Source organism: Jaculus jaculus, chromosome 8 (genome assembly GCF_020740685.1).
Source record: "Jaculus jaculus isolate mJacJac1 chromosome 8, mJacJac1.mat.Y.cur, whole genome shotgun sequence".
NCBI lineage: Eukaryota > Metazoa > Chordata > Mammalia > Rodentia > Dipodidae > Jaculus > Jaculus jaculus.
Window position 1 is genome coordinate 118350885 of NC_059109.1, and position 20399 is coordinate 118371283.

Here is a 20399-nt window from a genome sequence, read left to right on the forward strand (position 1 = left end):
TGTGTGTGTGTGTGTGTGTGTGTGTGTGTGTGTGTGTGTGTGTTTGCTAACATGTGATATATTTTAGAGAAAGCCTGTGGGCTGTTCAGAAGACTGTGTACCCCACAGTTGTTGAAATTAATGAAATGCTATGCAGATGCCTACTAAATCCAATTTAATCTGTCATGCGGGTTAACTCTGAGTTTCTGTCTTTATGTGGAGGTGGAGGCACCCTCTGGATAATCTATCTATTGATGAGAACGGGACATTGAAGTCACCCGCTCACACTGTTTTCTGGACTCAACCTGTCCCTTCATGTCCGGTAGTGTTTGTCTTATATGATTGGGAGAACCACCCATTCCGTGCATGTGTGTGTATAATCATTACAACTCCCTGCTGGACCGTCATCTGTGCAGCAGCCGTCTTTATGTCTTCTAACTAACTTTAGTGTGAAGTCTGTGTGATCAGCTACGGCTCCAGCTGCTTCTGTTTGCCCTGAGATTCTGTCTGCTGGGATACCATTTCCATCCTTTAATTTATGTTTCTTTGCCAGTGAAATGAGTTTCTTGTTAACAGCAAATACTTGGATCTTATTTTTTAATCCACTCAGCCAGTCCATGTCTTTTAATTGAAGAGTTAAGTCCATTTATATCTAGGGTAATTACTGAGAAGTATATATGAACTTCTCCTTTCATTAAAAATTTTTATTTATTTTTTTTTAATTTTTATTAACATTTTCCATGATTATTAAATATATCCCATGGTAATTCCCTCCCTCCCCACCCCCACACTTTCCCATTTGAAATTCCATTCTCCATCATATTACCTCCCCATTACAATCATTGTAATTACATATATACAATATCAACCTATTAAGTATCCTCCTCCCTTCCTTTCTCCACCCTTTATGTCTCCTTTTCAACTTACTGGCCTCTGCTACTAAGTATTTTCATTCTCACACAGAAGCCCAGTCATCTGTAGCTAGGATCCACATATGAGAGAGAACATGTGGCGCTTGGCTTTCTGGGCCTGGGTTACCTGACTTAGTATAATACTTTCCAGGTCCATCCATTTTTCTGCAAATTTCATAACTTCATTTTTCTTTACCGCTGAGTAGAACTCCATTGTATAAATGTACCACATCTTCATTATCCACTCATCTGTTGAGGGACATCTAGGCTGGTTCCATTTCCCAGCTATTATAAATTGAGCAGCAATAAACATAGTTGAGCATGTACTTCTAAGGAAATGAGATGAGTCCTTTGGATATATGCCTAGGAGTGCTATAGCTGGGTCATATGGTAGATCAATCTCTAGCTGTTTTAGGAACCTCCACACTGTTTTCCACAATGGCTGGACCAGATTGCATTCCCACCAGCAGTGCAGAAGGGTTCCTTTTTTTCCACATCCCCGCCAACATTTATGATCATTTGTTTTCATGATGGTGGCCAATCTGACAGGGGTGAGATGGAATCTCAGTGTAGTTTTAATCTGCATTTCCCTGATGACTAGTGATGTAGAACATTTTTTTAGATGCTTATATGCCATTTGTATTTCTTCCTTTGAGAACTCTCTATTTAGCTCCATAGCCCATTTTTTGATTGGCTTGTTTGATTCCTTATTATTTAACTTTTTGAGTTCTTTGTATATCCTAGATATTAATCCTCTATCAGATATATAGCTGGCGAAGATTTTTTCCCATTCTGTAGGTTGCCTCTTTGCTTTTTCACTGTGTCCTTTGCGGTGCAAAATCTTTGTAATTTCATTAGGTCCCAGTGGTTAATCTGTGGTTTTATTGCCTGAGCAATTGGGGTTGTATTCAGAAAGTCTTTGCCAAGACCAATATGTTGAAGGGTTTCCCCTACTTTTTCCTCTAGCAGTTTCAGAGTTTCCGGTCTGATGTTAAGTTCTTTAATCCATTTGGACTTAATACTTGTGCATGGCGAGAGAGAAGAATCTATTTTCATCCTTCTGCAGATATTTATCCAGTTTTCAAAACACCATTTGCTGAAGAGGCTGTCTCTTCTCCAATGAGTATTTTTGGCATTTTTATCGAATATCAGGTGGCTATAGCTACTTGGGCTTACATCTGGGTCCTCTAATCTGTTCCACTGATCTACATGTCTGTTTTTGTGCCTAAAAAATTTTTTATTTATTTGCAAGCAGAGAGTGTGGAGGGGTGCACCATGGCCTCCTGCCACTGCAAGCAAACTCCAGATGCATGCACCACTTTATGCATCTGGTTTTATATGTGGGTACCAGGGAATTGAACTCAGGCCATCAGGCTTTGCAAGCAATTGCCTTTGACTGGAGAGTCATCTCCCTGCCCTCCTTTTGTTTTTTAATTGTTTTGTTTATTTTTATTTATTTATTTGAGAGCAACAGACAGAAAGAAAGAGGCAGAGAGAGAGAGAGAGAGAATGGGCATGCCAGGGCCACCAGCCACTGCAAACAAACTCCAGACGCGTGTGCCCCCATGTGCATCTGGCTAACGTGGGTCCTGGGGAAACAAGCCTCGAACCGGGATCCTTAGGCTTCACAGGCAAGTGCTTAACCGCTAAGCCACCTCTCCATCCCCCTTCTTTTGTTTTTAATCTTAGAGAGTATCTGGCTTACTGAGTTAATAATGTTTGATTCTTTTCTACTTCTCATTTGTTTATCTATTCTCTTAGTGAGATTTACTCGTCCCTGAGCTCTTATGCCTGTATAGATCGTTATTGTTCTTCTCTGTGTAGCACCCCTCAACATATCTTGTGGCTCTGTGGTCAAGAATTTCTTTAGTTTGTGTTTCTCTTGGAAGGTGTTTATTTCACTTTTGATTTTAAAGGATGAAATTGCTTCATATAATATTCTTGGTTGGCAGTAACTTTGTTCAGAGCATGAAATACATCAGTCCATATTCTCCTTGCCCTTGGGGTCTCAGCTGAGGGTCTGATTTTATTCTGGTGAACTTGCCTTTGTAATTAGCTTGAAACTTCTCTCTTATAGCTTTCACTCTCCTGTCTTTGTTCTGTATTCTTGACATGAGTTATAATATTACTTGAGAAGGTTCTTTGCTGGTTATATATATTTGGGATTTTTTTAATGTTTTTTAAAATTTATTTATTTGAGAGAGGGAGAGAGAGAGACAGAGAATGAGAATGAGTGTGCCAGGGCTTCCAGCCACCACAAATGAACTCCGGACACATGTGCCACCTTCTGCATCTGGCTTACCTGGGTATTAGGGAATCGAACCTAGGTCCTTAGGCTTCACAGGCGAGTGCCTTAATCACTAAGCAATCTCTCAAGCCCCTTGTTTGGATTTTAATTGCCTCATGCACTTAGATACCCATTCCTTCCCCTAGACTTGGGGAGTTTCTACTATTATTTCATTGAGCAGTTTTCCTGTGCCTTTACTCTGTATCTCCTCCGCTCCCTTTTCTACCCTATAGTTTCCTAGGCTTATCTCTTTTATATTTTTTTTTATTGTTTTTAAGTTTATTTTGAGAGGGAGAAAGAGAAAGAGGCAGAGAGAGAACAGAGGCACGCCAGGGCCTTCAGCCACTGCAGACAAACCCCCTTGTGTACATGTGCATGTGCAACACTGTATGCTGGCGTCCCTGCATCTGGCTTACGTAGGACCTGGAGATTCAAACCTGAGTTCTTAGGCTTTGCAGGCAGGCACCTAAGCCACTAAGCCACCGCCCCAGCCCCCCGCCCCGGCCTATCTCTTAATTATGACCCAGAGGTCTTGGGTCTTGTAGCCATGACTACATTTGTTCTTTCCTTATTGATGTCCGTGTGTCTTTAATTCCTAACATCCCTCGCTTCCTTCCCCTGTCTGGTCTATTGGGATTGTATTAGTTATTTTCTCATTGCTACAACAGAATACCTGACAAAAACAACTTGAAGGAAGGGTTTAGCTCCTGTTTTGAGGGTGCAGCCCAGCATGGCGGGGAAGGTGGAGCAGCAGAAACATGAGGCAGCTAGTCACATTGAATCTCTTGTCAGGAAGCAGAGAAAGATGAAAGCTGATACTCAGCTAGCATTCCTCTTCTTACTTAGTCCCTCACATTCTCCTTTGTTAAAAACCAGGATCCACATTTTACCTGGGAACTGAACCTAGGTTATTAGGCTTTGCAGGCAAGCGCCTAAACTGCTAAGTCATCTCTCCAGCCCAGTGCCTTTTTTTAGTTGAAGTTTTTCTTCAAAATCATGTAGCTCATTAAGTGTTCATGCATATCTGTGTCCTGTATTTGTCCCTGGATTTTTCCACGGGATCCACATTCAAGCCTTTTCCAGCCTTTAAGGACAAACCTCAGTTCCTGTACCTGCCCAGAAGCACATAGTTTTAAATATTTTATTTATTTATTTAGTTAGTTGAGAGAGAGAAAGAGGATAAGCACACCAGGGCCTCTAGCCACTGCAAACAAACTCCAGGCACATGAGCCACCTTGTTTATCTGGCTTTACATGGGCACTAGGGAATTGAACCCAGGTCTTTAGGCTCTGCAGGCAAACACCTTAACCACTGAGTCATCTCTCCAGCCCACCCCCCTCAAAAAAAAACACATCTTAAATGAGTATGGCCTGTGGCAGAAGCACATGCATTGTTATAAAATTGCCAGCATCACTACTCTTGTGCCCTGGGCTCATTACTAAGTAAAATCTGGGTTAGTAGAACACAGGTGCTGAGGTACTTGGGCGGGAATCAGATGACCAGAATGACGAACAGGCAGGCAGCGTGCACTGCTGGGTACACAGGGCACAGGAGAGATCTGAGGCTCCAGTGAGATGTGCGGGATCTCATCACGCTTCTCAGAATGGTGCGTTATTTAAAACTTGCAAATTGTTCACTTCTAAAACTTTCCATTTAATGTTTTTGGACCATGGTTGATAGAGGGTAACTAAATTTCTACAGAAAGCAAAATTTTGGTCAGTTATAAGGGCCACCGTAGTCTGACATGCACCATGTCCCAGGTAAGGAAATGGAGTCATTGTCCCAGAAACAAAGTCAGCATGGGGCTCCACCCCGTTCTCAGACCAGTGTTTATTCCCCAGAGAGCCACAGGATGGGGAAGCTACCAGAAGTGGTTTCACCAGCCACAGGCAATGGCGAGGGTGCCCACCTACACTTGAGTCTGGAGTCTGTCCTCTGCTCCCAAAAGCACAGAGAAGGGAAAGTGACACTGACCGCCATACCTCATCCTAGGAAGGGTCTGAGACACAAGAGCTTATGGGTAAGCAGGGGAAGGGGATGGCTACTAACTACAACAAGAACAAAACATTATAATACAATTAAAATCAATACCCATTAGGGAAGTGCCACATCAGGGAAAAATACAGGACACAGATATGCATGAACACTTAATGAGCTACATGATTTTGAAGAAAAACTTCAACTAAAAAAACGGCACTGGGCTGGAGAGATGACTTAGCAGTTTAGGCGCTTGCCTGCAAAGCCTAATAACCTAGGTTCAGTTCCCAGGTAAAAGCCAGATGCACAGAGTGGCACATTCATCTGGAGTTCATTTGCAGAGGCCACAGGCATGTCCATTCTCTCTGTCTCTCTCTTATAAATAAATACTTTTTTTGTTTTTATGAGGTAGGATCTCACTCTAGCCCAAGCTGACCTGGAACTCACTATGTAGTCTCAGGATGGCCTCGAACTCATGGTGATCCTCCTACCTCTGCCTCCCAAGTGCTGGGATTAAAGGTGTGTGCCACCACACCCAGCTTAATAAAAATATTTTTTTTAAAAAATGGGAGGTTGAGGGCTAGAGAGATGGCTCAGCAGTTAAGGCATTTGCCTGCACAAAGGACCCAGGTTCAATTCCCCAGGACCCACGTAAGCCAGTTGCACAAGGGGCACATGTGTCTGGAGTTCGTTTGCAATGGCTAGAGTCCCTGGTGTGCCCATTCTCTTTCTATCTCTCTCTGCTTGCAAATAAATAAATATTTTTTAAAAAATGGGAGACTGAGGTAGGAGGATCACTGTGAATTCAAGGCCACCTGAGACTACCTAGTGAATTCCAGGACAGCCTGGGCTAGAGCAAAACCCTACCTTGACAAAAAGAAAAGCACTGAATGTGGCCTTCTCCCATAGGTACATGTTTTGGAAACTTAATCCCCAAATCCACATGTTCATGGTATTTAGTGGTGGGACCTCTGGGAGGTAACAACGGCGAAACAAGTGAATGAATGAAATGAAGATGAGTCTCCATGAGGCCTCAGTAGCTTGATAAGCAGAGGAAGAGAGACCCAAGCGAGCACACACCTCTGTCTGGCCAAAGGCTGTCCTACACCTTGCTGTGATGCTCCAGGAAGGCCCTTATGTCACGTGATGGCTCCCTGCCCTTGGGCTTTTCAGAACTGTAAGCTCAATAAACCTGTTCTCTGTAACTTTCTTGCTCTTGGACATTTTTTCTGTAGCCACAGAAAAGAGTCCAAAATAGCATGTCTGGACCATCATGCGCAGAGGACATTTCTCACTGTGGAAGCCCTCACTGATCACTTCTTTGGTTCCCTCTAGATCTGCAAGATTGTGACCAAGTCTGTGTCCTCTAAGCTGCAGCCTTATGTCCAGACTCTGCCAGGTGAGGGCTGGGCGTGGAGCCAGTGGCACGTGGCTAGGGATGGAAGAGGTTATGGGGAAGGGGAGAGGCAGAGCACAGTGTTCCACTCCCCTGACAGTGGGCCAGGAACTTGTGGTAAGTCAGACATGAAGTGGAAAAGCAGCCCATGGCCACTCTGCTCTAACCAGGCCGGGGCCAACAGCCCAACCCTCCGAGGCCAGAGACACACACAGCCTGGGATCTGATGCCACTCACTCCCCTCTAGACCTCCATTTTTCACGTCTTTAAAATGAAGGGCAACCCGGGCATGGTGGCGCATGCCTTTAATCCCAGCGCTGGGAAGGCAGAGGTAGGAGGATCGCCGTGAGTTCGAGGCCACCCTGAGACAGAGTGAATTCTAAGCCAGCCTGGGCTAGAGCGAGACCCTACCTAAAAGCAAACAAACAAATAAATAATAAAATAAAATAAAAGGAGGGACAACACCCGCAGGTGGTCCATTAACTGCCAAAAGTGGTAGCAGCTGTGAGTGGGCTTTCATTGGACTTGTGCCCACTTTACACCTGAAGAAACTGAGGTTCTGTGTCAGTCAGCTTCTCCCTGTGGGAACAGAATACCTGACCGGAAACAGCGTGCAGAAGGAAAGGGTTTGTTTCAGCTCACACTTCTCAGAGGATGTGTCCATCGCGGTGGGGAATGCACAGCAGGAGCTGACGGTGGGGGGGGGGGTCACATCATCAGGGAGGAAGTGGGACAAGCAGGGCTGGGCTGTGACCCCTCAAGACCCGCCCCCAGCGACCCACTTCTTCCAGCAAGGCTCCACCTCCTAAGGATCCCACAGCTGTCCCAAACAGCCATACTAACTGGGGAGTAAGTATCCAAACACGTGAGCCCATGGGAGACTTGTTACCCCCAAACCCCCACAGGCTCGGAAAGGAGCAGACACTTGTCTGAGGTGCCAAAGCCACTCAGAGGAAGGAGCAAGACACCTGTGCTGTCCGGGACTGTGGGATGGAGCGGCCTCAGTTTCTCTCCCCTCCCACTTGGGCAGGAAGGACTTGACAAGGGGCCAGTGTTCATTCAGTTGTCACTGCCTTCCACTTGGCACAGAGACCACACAGCCCAGCGCTTGCCCGGCCTGCCGGAGCCAGGACCCCAGCTGCTGGCCACTCTCTGGTCTGTGTTGTGCGGGGCATTGGCCATGCGCCTGCCCCTCCGTCCTCCACGCGTGACAAGCAGCAGCTGCTTGGAGGAAGGAGAGCAAGGGCTTGTCTGAGGCTGCGGAGTTGGATTCAAGGCCAGCTTTCTGTCCCCTTGAGTTAGTGTTGAGTTAGGGACTGCTGGGAAAGGACGTAAGATGGCCCATGAGTGTGGGCTATGAGTTTCATCTTTCTTTATTCCTTCCTTCCTTTTCTTTTTGTTTCTTTTTTAAATAATTTTTTATATTTATTGGAGAGAGAATGGTCACTGCAAACGAACTCCAGTTGCATGCACCACCATGTGCATCTGGCTTACGTGGATACTGGGGAATCGAACCTGGGTCCTTAGGCTTCCCAGACAAGTGCCTTAACCACTAAGCCATCTCTCCAGCCCTTCTTTCTTTTCTCAGGAAGGGTCTCACTCTGTAGCCTAGGATGGCCTATAATTCATAGCAATCCTCCATCGCCCACATACTGGGATTATAGGCATGTTGCCTCTATGCCCAACCCTGTGTGTGTGTGTGTGTGTGTGTGTGTGTGTGTGTGTGTGTGTGGCTGCAGATGGAACCCAGGGCCTCCTCGCACATGCTAGGCAGGCATTCTGTGCCCTCGCTTCTTCTAAAGGTAGAGTTGGAATGGAATAGCCTCGGATAACTGGAGGCTGCTGCCATGGGAGCCAGCTCACAGCCCATTGTCTCTGTCTCTAGTGACAGCCAAAGTTGACGCTGTGGCCGGGATCGACTATCATCTGGTGGCGCCTGTCACAGTCACGGAAGAGGGTGTGGATGGCCAGATGAAGGTGAGGCTTACACCCGAGAGTCATGTACGCTCACACTGCCGCCTTGTAACCCTTGGCAACCAGTCTCACGGTGACTTGTACCTTTCCCTACCTGTCCCACTCCACTCCACCTGCCCCCTCGCCCTTGCTCCAGCCATGCATGCTGCCCCTCGTACCACTGAGCCCGTGTCTGGCCCCGCCCAGGGCCTTCACACTCTTGCTGTTGTCTCTGCCCAGGGTGCTGTCCCCTGGTTGTGCACACAGCTCTGCCCTGCATCCTTCCTCTCTTTTTTAAAATATATACATATACACACACACACACACACACACACACACACACATATATATATATTTATTTATTTATTTATTTGAGAGAGATTGGAGGAGACACAGAGAGAGAGAGAATGGGTGCGCCAGGGCCTCCAGCCACTGTAAATGAACTCCAGACGCATGTGCCACCATGTGTATCTGGCTTACATGGGTCCTGGAGAATCAAACCAGGATCCTTTGGCTTTGCAGGCAAACGCCTTAACCGCTGAGCCATCCCTCCAGCCCAGCCCTTCCTCTCTCTACTCGCCTTCTCGGACCACTCTAGCTAAGATAGCTCCTTCCACTTACTTCCCTCTACACTGGCTTTATTTCTCACAAAAACACTAAGTACCAACACACACGTGCACACGCACAAGCATGCGCGCACACACACTGTAGCGGGAGGGGCTGGGCCGGGACGGCTTTGTTCACTACTATTTGTGCAGCACTTGGAATCACGTTTGGCGCACAGTTGATGCTCATCATGTATTTGGTGGACGGATGGGTGGATGGACAGAGGACACCCCCTCACCGTCACCAAGCTCCTGTTGTGTATGGCTCCTACTCATAATGGCCCGTTGTGAGCGCTGCCTAGCCTTAAAGCAGAAGGGACAAGTGCAGGTCAGACGACAACAGACGGCAAACCCGGCTCCGAGGACGTTAGATGATTACGCGTGCTCCGCCCTGGCCCACGCCAGGGATGCCGCTGGTCTCGGCAAGCAGCGTCCCTGGCTTCTTTGGCTGTCTTCTGCCACACAGAGCAGCTGATGGCAGCCTGCTGCAAGAAGCAGTCACACTGGCTAGGATGCACAGGACTAGCCTCAGTATACCACGCATAACGCTCACACACACACATGCACACACATGCACACACTCAGCTCCCTAAGTGATTAAACAACCCACAGTGTCCCCAGTGAATGGCAAGGTCTGTTTACCTTCTGGAAGTAATGATCTGACAATCATAGGAACGTGTTGACCTCCAAGGTCCCTAGTTCTGAGGGACACACACACACACACACACACACACACACACGCACACAGAGGAAAGAGTATTTGGATCCCACTGATGGCGTTTCACATGGTGGATAGGTACTGCGCCATTTCTGTTACCTAATAGTCTGTATCAAAGCTGGCACCTGTTGTCTTTAAATGTTGCATGGAAGTCCAGTGCAGTGGCTGGAGGCCCTGGTGTGCCCATTCTCTCTCTCTCTCTGCCTTTCTCTGTGTCTGTCACTGTCAAATAAATAAATAAATAATGAACAAAAAATTATTTTAAAAAATATGCTTACATATTTATTTTATTTTTAATTAATTTATATAATATATATTATTCAGGTATTTATTTGAGAGAGACAGACAGAGAAAGCTAGAGGGAAGAGAGAGAATGGGCGCACCAGGGCCTCCTACCACTGCAAACAAACTCCAGATGCATGTGCCACTCTGCATGTGGCTTTTATGCGGGTATTGAGGAATCAAACCGGGGTCGCTCGTTAGGCTTTGCAGGCAAGCGTCTTAACCGCTGGGCCATCTCTCCAGCCCTCGTTGTTCCTTTGAGGGCTGCTGTGATGATTGACAAGGAGGGCAGAGCCGGGTCGGTGGCAAGGGGAGTGTGTGCTAGATGCTGAGTCCCCAGGGGTTTCGATGTCCTGGCTCAGCCACTTGTCAGCTCTGTGACCTCGGGCAAGGTACGTCCCTTGCCTGTGTCCAAACGATCCTCCCTTGTACAGTGAGTGGAGTCACACCCTCCAGCTGGTGCCAGTGGTGAGGCACCCAGGTGCCCTTGGAAGCTGCTGTCACTTTGTGCTCTGTGGCTGTCTCTCCCCATCTTTGCTCCCGGGATGGAGAGGTGGAGCTGTTGGCTTGGGCTCACGGGTTTCTCTCCGCCACCAGGGGGAGTTCTTCAGTCTGGCCGAGCGAAGTCCACCTCCCTTCTCCCCGCCGGCCATGGCGTTTCCCTCCAACCGCAGCAGCATGGTGTACCTGGGCATCTCCGACTACTACTTCAACACAGCTGGGCGTGTCTACCTCCAGGCCGGAGTCCTGAACATGGACGTCAGAGACCACATGGTGAGCCGGCTGACAGTGGGCAGCACCCAGGAGCACTGGGCTCCAAGTGCAGCGGGTATGAACCCGGTGCCCGGGCTGGGATGGGTTCAAGATGCTGTGAGGGTCAGGAGTCGGGGGAGGGGGAGGCTGTATTCACCTGGGGGACCCTAGGTCAGTAGTTCAGGCAGTCAACCTCTTGGGACACACATCAGGAAGCCACCAATAACCAGCATCTGTCCTGAGTATTAACTCAAATAGCCATGCGAGAGGCCCAGAGCCCAGGGCACAGGGCGTAGTTGCTTTCAAGGGTAATGGAGACAGCTCATGGCCCCTGAGGAGAGTGTGTCACCCTTACCGTAGACAGAGCAGGTTAGGCCTCCCCGTTGTCACCTCATCCACACTGGCTCTGTCATGGTGCCATGGTGGAGTCCCACTCTGGGCCTCAATTCCCCTGGCAGGTGAGTCTGTCTGCCAGCTTGCTGCAGCCAGAACTGAGGAGCGAGGCAAAGTGACCCTTCTGTCCACAACTAGCTGCACCCTATCCCAACCTTGCACACACCACCCCTCAAGACCAGCAAATTCTGACCTCCGTAGAAGGCATGCAGAGTGCCCCCTGGGCAAACAAACACGACCACCCAAGGGCCGCCCACTTATTCAGAGTGGGGAGTCACCTCATGGCTGGAGTCCTTCAGGATTCAAGGGCTGCAGGGAGTGGGGAGCTGTTAAGGAGAGGAAAGCATCAGGCCGCTCTGATTGGACGGTATTGGCATGGAGGCGGGCTAAGTGAGGTGAGGCATCCTGCACTGACCACGCCTACCATCTGGCCCATTGCTGTCCAGGCTCCAAGAACCAGTGCTACCATGGCCTGGCCATTGTGTGGTTGCATTCAGTGTCTCAGCCCTGCACAGCCTGAGCGCCTTCCCCAAGCCTGTAACATAATCCCTCAAGATCTCTTTCTCCTCTCAACGACAGATGCCAAGCAGATCCAAATTCCGACTGACGACCAAATTCCTCGGGACCTTTCTGCCTGAGGTAGGAAAGGACTTGTCTCCTCTGCCCATTCATGAGATGGTCTGGGGGGAACTGGGCCCTGCTTGGAGGATTAGGACCCCTTCAAGCCAAAAGGAGTGAAAGTGGCTTCAGCCCCAGCCCAGAGACACTGCCAGTGCCCCACTGACTGAGGGTGAGGTTAGGTTTGGGGCTTATCCATCCATCCATCCATCCATCCATCCATCCATCCATCCATCCATCCATACATCCATCCATCCACTCTCCACTGAGTGCTCACCTCCTGCCTGGAGGACTGGGAAACTTCCAGATGAGCCTGCCCTTCTCCTGTAGAGAGAGAGAGAAAATATATCATTCCAGTGCACAAAACAGTCACAAAACCCACACGGTGGTGACAGGTGGTATCAACTGGTAAATGGGCAACTTGCAATGAGGTGAACAAGACAGGCCTCTGTCACATGCAAGTGGCTTAAACCACTGGCAGTTTTGGAGAATGAAAGACCAGCACTGGGTCGGGGTGGGCACATGCTGTGGGCCTATCTGGTAGCCAAATACCTTCTCCCCGTGTCTTCACATGGCTTTTCCTCAATGCATGGGGGAGAGGGGGAGGGAGAAACACGGGTGTCTCCTCTTAGAAGGGCACTAATTCTGTTAGCTTGGGGCCCCACACATACCACGTCATTCATCCTCCCTTCTTCAGAGGCCCATGTCCAAGGTCAGCCTCACTCAGAGTGAGAGCTTTAACACAGGAAGTGAAGGGGAAGGTCATTCCATTTACAACAGTCTCTCTATTGTTGGCATTACCCTAAGGTCATGTTGCCCTTATTTTTTATCCAGGCTGGGGTTCCCTGAGGGAGGATGGGAGGCTGGCTGAGAGGAGAGTCCTCCAAGGTACTCCTTAGTTCCTCTTGAAGGCAGCACTGCTCTGTGACAAGGTGACATCTGAGCTGAGGCAGGGAAAGCCAGGCTGGGGAAGAATGGACGGGCAGGCATTCACAGACAGGGAACAGAGAGCGCAGAGGGCTTTCCACAGCAAGGGAGCGTGCTGTACACTGAGGAGCTGGAAGGGCATGGCGTGCCTGGAGGACAAGGGTAAGTACAGGCCCAGAAAGGTCGATAGGGGATCAGAGCCAGCCTGGAGGTCACTGAAGAGCAGTGGAGGGGTTTGTGCATGGCTGGAGCAAGATGGGCTTTAGAAATATATATAAGCCGGGCGTGGTGGCGCATGCCTTTAATCCCAGCATTCGGGAGGCAGAGGTAGGAGGATCGCCATGAGTTCGAGGCCACCCTTAGACTACAGAGTTAATTCCAGGTCAGCCTGGACCAGAGTGAGACCCTACCTCGAAAAACCAAAAAAAAAAAAAAAAGAAAGAAAGAAAGAAAGAAAGAAAGAAAGAAAGAAAGAAATATATATATATAATTTTAGAGACAGAGAGAAGATTGGAGCGCCAGAGCCTCAGCCACTTCAATCAAACTCCTGACACTTGCGCCACCTAGTGGGCATGTGTAACTTTGAGCATGCCTCACTTTTGTGTGTCTGGCTTACATGGAATCTGGAGAGTGGAACATGGGTCCTTAGGCTTTGCAGGCAAGCACCTTAACCACTAAGCCGTCTCTGCAGTCTGCTTTAGAAATATTTCAATAGGGACGGTGAAATTGCACAGTGGGTAAAGTGCCTGCTGTACAAGCATGAGGACCAGTTTGGATCCCCTAAAACCCAAGTAAGAGCTGCGCCTGTAGTCCCTGCACTGGGCAGGTGGAGACAGGAGAGTCCCCAAGGCTTGCTGGCCAGCTAGTCTAGAGGAATCAGCAAGCTCTAGGTTCAGTGAGAGACGCTGTCTCAGAAAAGAAGGTGGGAGCCAGGCTTGGTGGCGCACGCCTTTAATCCCAGCACTCGGGAGACAGAGGTAGGAGGATTGCCGAGAGTTCGAGGCCACCTTGAGACTACATAGTGAATGCCTGGTCAGCCTGGGCTAGAGTAAGACCCTACCTCAAAAAAAAAAAAAAGGTTTCCGGTTAAGATGGCGGCGTAGGTACCACGCCAAAGCAGCCTGGGGGGGGGAAGACCAAAAAAAAACTCAGCAAAATACACACTTTTACTAAAAAGTGAGGTGTATAGGAAGTTGAGGCGGCAGCGGAGAAGTGGAAGAGTTATAGAGCATCCAGAGCCTGCACAGGCGGGAACAGCGGCTCCGGGGCGGCTCGGCTACCCGCCGCAACCGCGGAGCAGCAGAAAACCGCCGGACTCTCGGCTCGAGCCGCAGGACAAGCCAGGTGCGGGATTTTCCCCTCACACCGCGCTCTCCGCAACTCGGGAAACGTGAGGGGAGAGCGGCAGCGAGCAACGGAGGGAGGAGCAGACCGCGAGGTAAAAGCACACGTGGAGAAGCGATACAACCAGAGCAGCCGCGGCTCTCTCCCCTCCCCCGCCGCCGCCTGAACCCAGCTCCAGCGAACACAGCAGCGGCCCGGGACCCGGCCACGCCAACTTGGGCTGACGGCGGGACCCAAGCAGGAGCAGAATTCGGCAGCAACTTCAGCGGCTCCAGCACCGGTACCAGTGGCCCCAGCAGCAGCGGACCCAGGAGCGGCAGCGGTGGCAGATCCTGCAGCAGCGGCTTCGGGGTGAGCAGCGGCGGTGGACACGGCAACGGCAGCTTCAGCAGCGGTGGGGGCTCCGGGGGTGGCACCTACAACAGCTGCAGAGGCGGCAGCAGCGGCTCAGTTTGCCCCGTAGGAAAAGCAAGTGCCCAGCTCCAGAAATCAGAACAGCAGCCCGACGACCCAGGCAGCAACTTGACTGAGACCACAATCACCCAAGGTAACTGGGATTGCACCAGGGAAGGGTCTCACTTGGTCACAAGCTGACTTGGATACCTCAACAGACCAGAAATCTAAACCTCTTTGTTGATAGAGGATCTGGTCATTATAATAACTACTCTTGCATACATACTCGGGGCTGGTTTTGATGGAATGGGTACAGTGTTTAGCTAAATTTTAGAATCTACCAGTATATTATTCCACTCAGCCTGCTTGAATACTCCTATAGCAGGGAAACTCAACCCCTAAGAACATCTTTGTAGATACTCTGAGAGTCTTAAGAGCCACACCTAATACCTTAAGGTCCTACCCTGAAAATATATTACATCAAATCAATTGATACAGCTAAGAATACACAGCTAGCTAGAAAATCCAAGCATTAACTTAATCCAAGATGCAAAAATATATACATTATAACACAAGAAACACTAAAAAGCAAGACGATATAAATCCACCTAAAAGTATTAATGCATCAGAAATGTCCTCCAGTGAGAAAGAGTTAGAGGAAATGCCTGAGAAAGAGTTCAAAAGAATAATTATAAATATGTTCAAAGAGGTCAAAGAACACATGAAAACAATCAAAGAAGAAATCAAAGAGGAAATCAAAGGAATCAAAGAAGAGGCAGGACACCAATTTAATGAAATAAAGAAGGCAATACAAGACATAAATAGAGAAATAGAAATAATAAAGAAAAACCAGTCAGAATTACTAGCAATGAAGAACACAGTTAATGAAATAAAAAACTCTGTAGAAAATCTCACCAGTAGGATGGATGAGGGAGAGGACAGAATATCTAAGCTAGAAGATCAGGTGGCAGACCTAATGCAGTCCAACAAAGAGAAAGACAAACTTATAGAAAAGTATGAGTGGGAATTTCAAGATATTCGGGACACTATGAAAAGATCCAATATAAGAATTCAGGGCATAGTAGAAGGAGAAGAATTCCACTCCAGAGGCATAGTAGGCATCTTCAACAAAATCATAGAGGAAAATTTTCCCCAAATTGGGAAAGAGGTGCCAATACAGATACAGGAAGCCTTTAGAACCCCAGCCAGACAAAACCCAGAAAGAAACTCTCCTCGCCACATTATACTCAAACTTCCAAACACACAAACCAAAGAAAAAATATTGAAAGCAGTTAGAGAGAAAAATCAAGTTACCTACAAAAGCAAGCCCATCAGGATTACAGCAGATTATTCAACACAAACTTTTAAAGCCAGAAGGGCCTGGAGTGATATATTCCAAGTTCTGAAAGATAACAACTGTCAACCAAGGTTACTTTATCCTGCAAAGTTATCCTCCAAATAGATGGAGAAATAAAGACATTCCATGACAAAAGCAGGTTAAAGGAATATCTGAAGACAAAACCAGCTCTACAGAAAATACTTGATAGAATCCTCCATGCTGAACAAAAGGAAAAGCACACATATAAGGAACCTAGAAAAAACCAACCATACTCAAATACCAGTTAACAGAAGAGAGCACAGGTAGAACAAGTAACACACACACACACACACACAAATGGCAAACATAAATACACACCTTTCAATAATATCTCTTAATATCAACGGTCTCAATGCCCCAACGAAAAGACATAGATTTGCAGACTGGGTTAAAAAGCAGGATCCTACAATTTGTTGTCTTCAAGAAACTCACCTTTCTACAAAGGATAGACATTATCTTAGGGTGAAAGGTTGGAAGACGGTGTTTCAAGCAAATGGGCCTAGAAAACAAGCAGGGGTTGCTATCCTAATATCAGACAGGGTGGACTTTAGTCCGAAGTTAGTCAAAAAAGATAAGGAAGGTCACTTTATATTGATTAAGGGCACACTACAACAGGAGGACATTACAATCCTAAACATATATGCACCTAACATGGGGGCTCCCAAATTCGTCAAACAAACACTATTAGAACTAAGGTCACAGATAACACCAAACACGGTGGTGGTGGGTGACTTTAACACCCCACTCTCATCAATTGACAGGTCATCCAGGGAAAGAATAAACAGAGAGGCATCTGGACTAAATGAGGTCATAGAAGGAATGGACCTAACAGATATATACAGGACATTTCATCCAAAGGCTGCAGAATATACATTCTTTTCAGCAGCACATGGAACATTCTCTAAAATAGACCATATATTAGGACACAAAGCAAATCTTAACAAATTCAGGAAAATTGAAATAATTCTTTGCATTCTATCTGACCACAATGGAATTAAACTACAAATCAGTAGCAAGAAAGGCTATAGAGCATACACAAAATCATGGAAACTAAACAATACACTACTAAATGATGAGTGGGTCAATGAAGAAATCAAAAAGGAAATCAAAAAATTTATAGAGTCAAATGATAATGAGAACACAACATACCAAAATCTCTGGGACACAATGAAGGCAGTTCTAAGAGGTAAATGTATAGCCTTAAGTGCCTATATTAAGAAATTAGAAAGGTCGCAAGTAAACGACCTAATGCTTCGCCTTAAAGCCTTGGAAAAAGAAGAACAAGGCAAACCAAAAAGTAGTAGACGGGAAGAAATAATAAAGATTAGGGCAGAAATTAATGAAATAGAAACAAAAAGAACAATCCAAAGAATTAATGAAACAAAGAGTTGGTTCTTTGAAAGGATAAACAAGATTGATAAACCCTTAGCAAATCTGACCAAAAGAAAGAGAGAAGAGACACAAATTAATAAAATCAGAGATGAACAAGGTAACATCACAACAGATTCCAGAGAAATTCAAAAAATTATAGGGACATACTATAAAAGCATATACTCCACAAAGTATGAAAATCTGAAAGAAATGGATGATTTCCTTGATCTATATGACCTACCTAAATTAAATCAAAATGACATTAATCACTTAAATAGACCTATAACAAACATGGAGATCCGAGCAGTTATCAATAATCTCCCAACTAAAAAAAGCCCAGGCCCGGATGGATTCACTGCTGAATTTTACCAGACTTTTAAGGAAGAGCTAACACCATTGCTTCTTAAGCTTTTCCAGGAAATAGAAAAAGAAGGAATCCTACCAAACTCCTTCTATGAGGCCAGCATCACCCTGATACCAAAACCAGGCAAAGATAGAACAAAAAAAGAAAATTACAGACCAATTTCCCTCATGAACATAGATGCAAAAATTCTCAACAAAATATTGGCAAACAGAATACAAGAGTATATCAAAAAGATCATTCACCCTGACCAAGTAGGCTTTATCCCAGAGATGCAGGGATGGTTCAACATACGCAAATCTATAAATGTAATACATTACATAAATGGGTTGAAGGACAAAAATCACATGATCATCTCATTAGATGCAGAGAAAGCATTTGACAAAATCCAACATCCCTTCATGATAAAAGTCCTACAGAGACTGGGAATAGAAGGAACATATCTCAATATAATAAAGGCTATTTATGACAAGCCTACAGCCAACATATTACTAAATGGGGAAAAACTGGAAGCTTTTCCACTAAAATCAGGAACAAGACAAGGGTGTCCACTGTCTCCACTTCTATTTAATATAGTTTTGGAAGTCTTAGCCATAGCAATAAGGCAAGAGACACACATAAAAGGGATACAAATTGGAAAGGAAGAAATCAAGTTATCATTATTTGCAGATGACATGATTCTATACATAAAGGACCCTAAAGACTCTACTAGCAAGCTGTTAGAGCTGATCAAAACCTACAGCAATGTAGCAGGATACAAAATAAATACACAGAAATCAGTAGCCTTCATATATGCTAACAACAAACACACAGAGGATGAAATCAGAGAATCACTCCCATTCACAATTGCATCAAAAAAAATAAAATACCTTGGAATAAACCTAACTAAGGAAGTAAAGAATCTATACAATGAGAACTTTAAGACACTCAAGCGAGAAATTGCAGAAGACACTAGAAAGTGGAGAAACATCCCTTGTTCCTGGATTGGAAGAATCAATATCGTGAAAATGGCAATCTTACCTAAAGCAATCTACACATTTAATGCAATCCCTATCAAAATTCCAAAGGCTTTCTTCATGGAAATAGAAAAAACAATCCAAAAATTCATTTGGAATCATAAAAAACCTCGAATATCTAAAATAATACTGAGCAACAAAAAAGAGGCTGGTGGTATCACCATACCTGATTTTAACCTATACTACAGAGCCATAGTAACAAAAACAGCATGGTACTGGCACAAAAACAGACATGTAGATCAGTGGAACAGAATAGAGGACCCAGATGTAAGCCCAAGTAGCTATAGCCACCTGATATTCGATAAAAATGCCAAAAATACTCATTGGAGAAGAGACAGCCTCTTCAGCAAATGGTGTTTTGAAAACTGGATAAATATCTGCAGAAGGATGAAAATAGATTCTTCTCTCTCGCCATGCACAAGAATTAAGTCCAAATGGATTAAAGACCTTAACATCAGACCGGAAACTTTGAAACTGCTAGAGGAAAAAGTAGGGGAAACCCTTCAACATATTGGTCTTGGCAAAGACTTTCTGAATACAACCCCAATTGCTCAGGCAATAAAACCACAGATTAACCACTGGGACCTAATGAAATTACAAAGATTTTGCACCGCAAAGGACACAGTGAAAAAAGCAAAGAGGCAACCTACAGAATGGGAAAAAATCTTCGCCAGCTATATATCTGATAGAGGATTAATATCTAGGATATACAAAGAACTCAAAAAGTTAACTAATAAGGAATCAAACAGGCCAATCAAAAAATGGGCTAAGGAGCTAAATAGAGAGTTCTCAAAGGAAGAAATACGAATGGCATATAAGCACCTAAAAAAATGTTCTACGTCACTAGTCATCAGGGAAATGCAGATTAAAACTACATTGAGATTCCATCTCACTCCTGTCAGATTGGCCACCATCATGAAAACAAATGATCATAAATGTTGGCGGGGATGTGGAAAAAAAGGAACCCTTCTGCACTGCTGGTGGGAATGCAATCTGGTCCAGCCATTGTGGAAAACAGTGTGGAGGTTCCTAAAGCAGCTAGAGATTGATCTACCATATGACCCAGCTATAGCACTCCTAGGCATATATCCAAAGGACTCATCTCATTTCCTTAGAAGTACATGCTCAACCATGTTTATTGCTGCTCAATTTATAATAGCTGGGAAATGGAACCAGCCTAGATGTCCCTCAACAGATGAGTGGATAATGAAGATGTGGTACATTTATACAATGGAGTTCTACTCAGCGGTAAAGAAAAATGAAGTTATGAAATTTGCAGAAAAATGGATGGACCTGGAAAGTATTATACTAAGTCAGGTAACCCAGGCCCAGAAAGCCAAGCGCCACATGTTCTCCCTCATATGGGGATCCTAGCTACAGATGACTGGGCTTCTGTGTGAGAATGAAAATACTTAGTAGCAGAGGCCAGTAAGTTGAAAAGGAGACATAAAGGGTGGAGAAAGGAAGGGAGGAGGATACTTAATAGGTTGATATTGTATATATGTAATTACAATGATTGTAATGGGGAGGTAATATGATTGAGAATGGAATTTCAAACGGGAAAGTGTGGGGGTGGGGAGGGAGGGAACTACCATGGGATATATTTTATAATCATGGAAAATGTTAATAAAAATTTAAAAAAAAAAATAAATGTACAATTATGTCCTAAAAAAAAAAAAAAAAAGAAAGAAAGAAAAAAAAAACCAGAAAGAAAGAACGTAAACAAGGTGGAGAGTT

At 45.8% G+C, this 20399-nt stretch overlaps 1 protein-coding gene across 1 annotated transcript in view; it reads left to right on the forward strand.

The window, feature by feature from the left end:
• The window catches only part of Bpi (bactericidal permeability increasing protein), a 46897-nt gene that overhangs the window by 14014 nt on the left and 12484 nt on the right, over positions 1-20399 (forward strand). Inside the window, exons 6-9 of the mRNA XM_045157319.1 lie at positions 6490-6553; positions 8436-8527; positions 10706-10882; positions 11834-11893. Of these exons, the coding sequence (XP_045013254.1) occupies positions 6490-6553; positions 8436-8527; positions 10706-10882; positions 11834-11893 (393 nt within the window). The remainder of the gene's footprint in view (positions 1-6489; positions 6554-8435; positions 8528-10705; positions 10883-11833; positions 11894-20399) is intronic.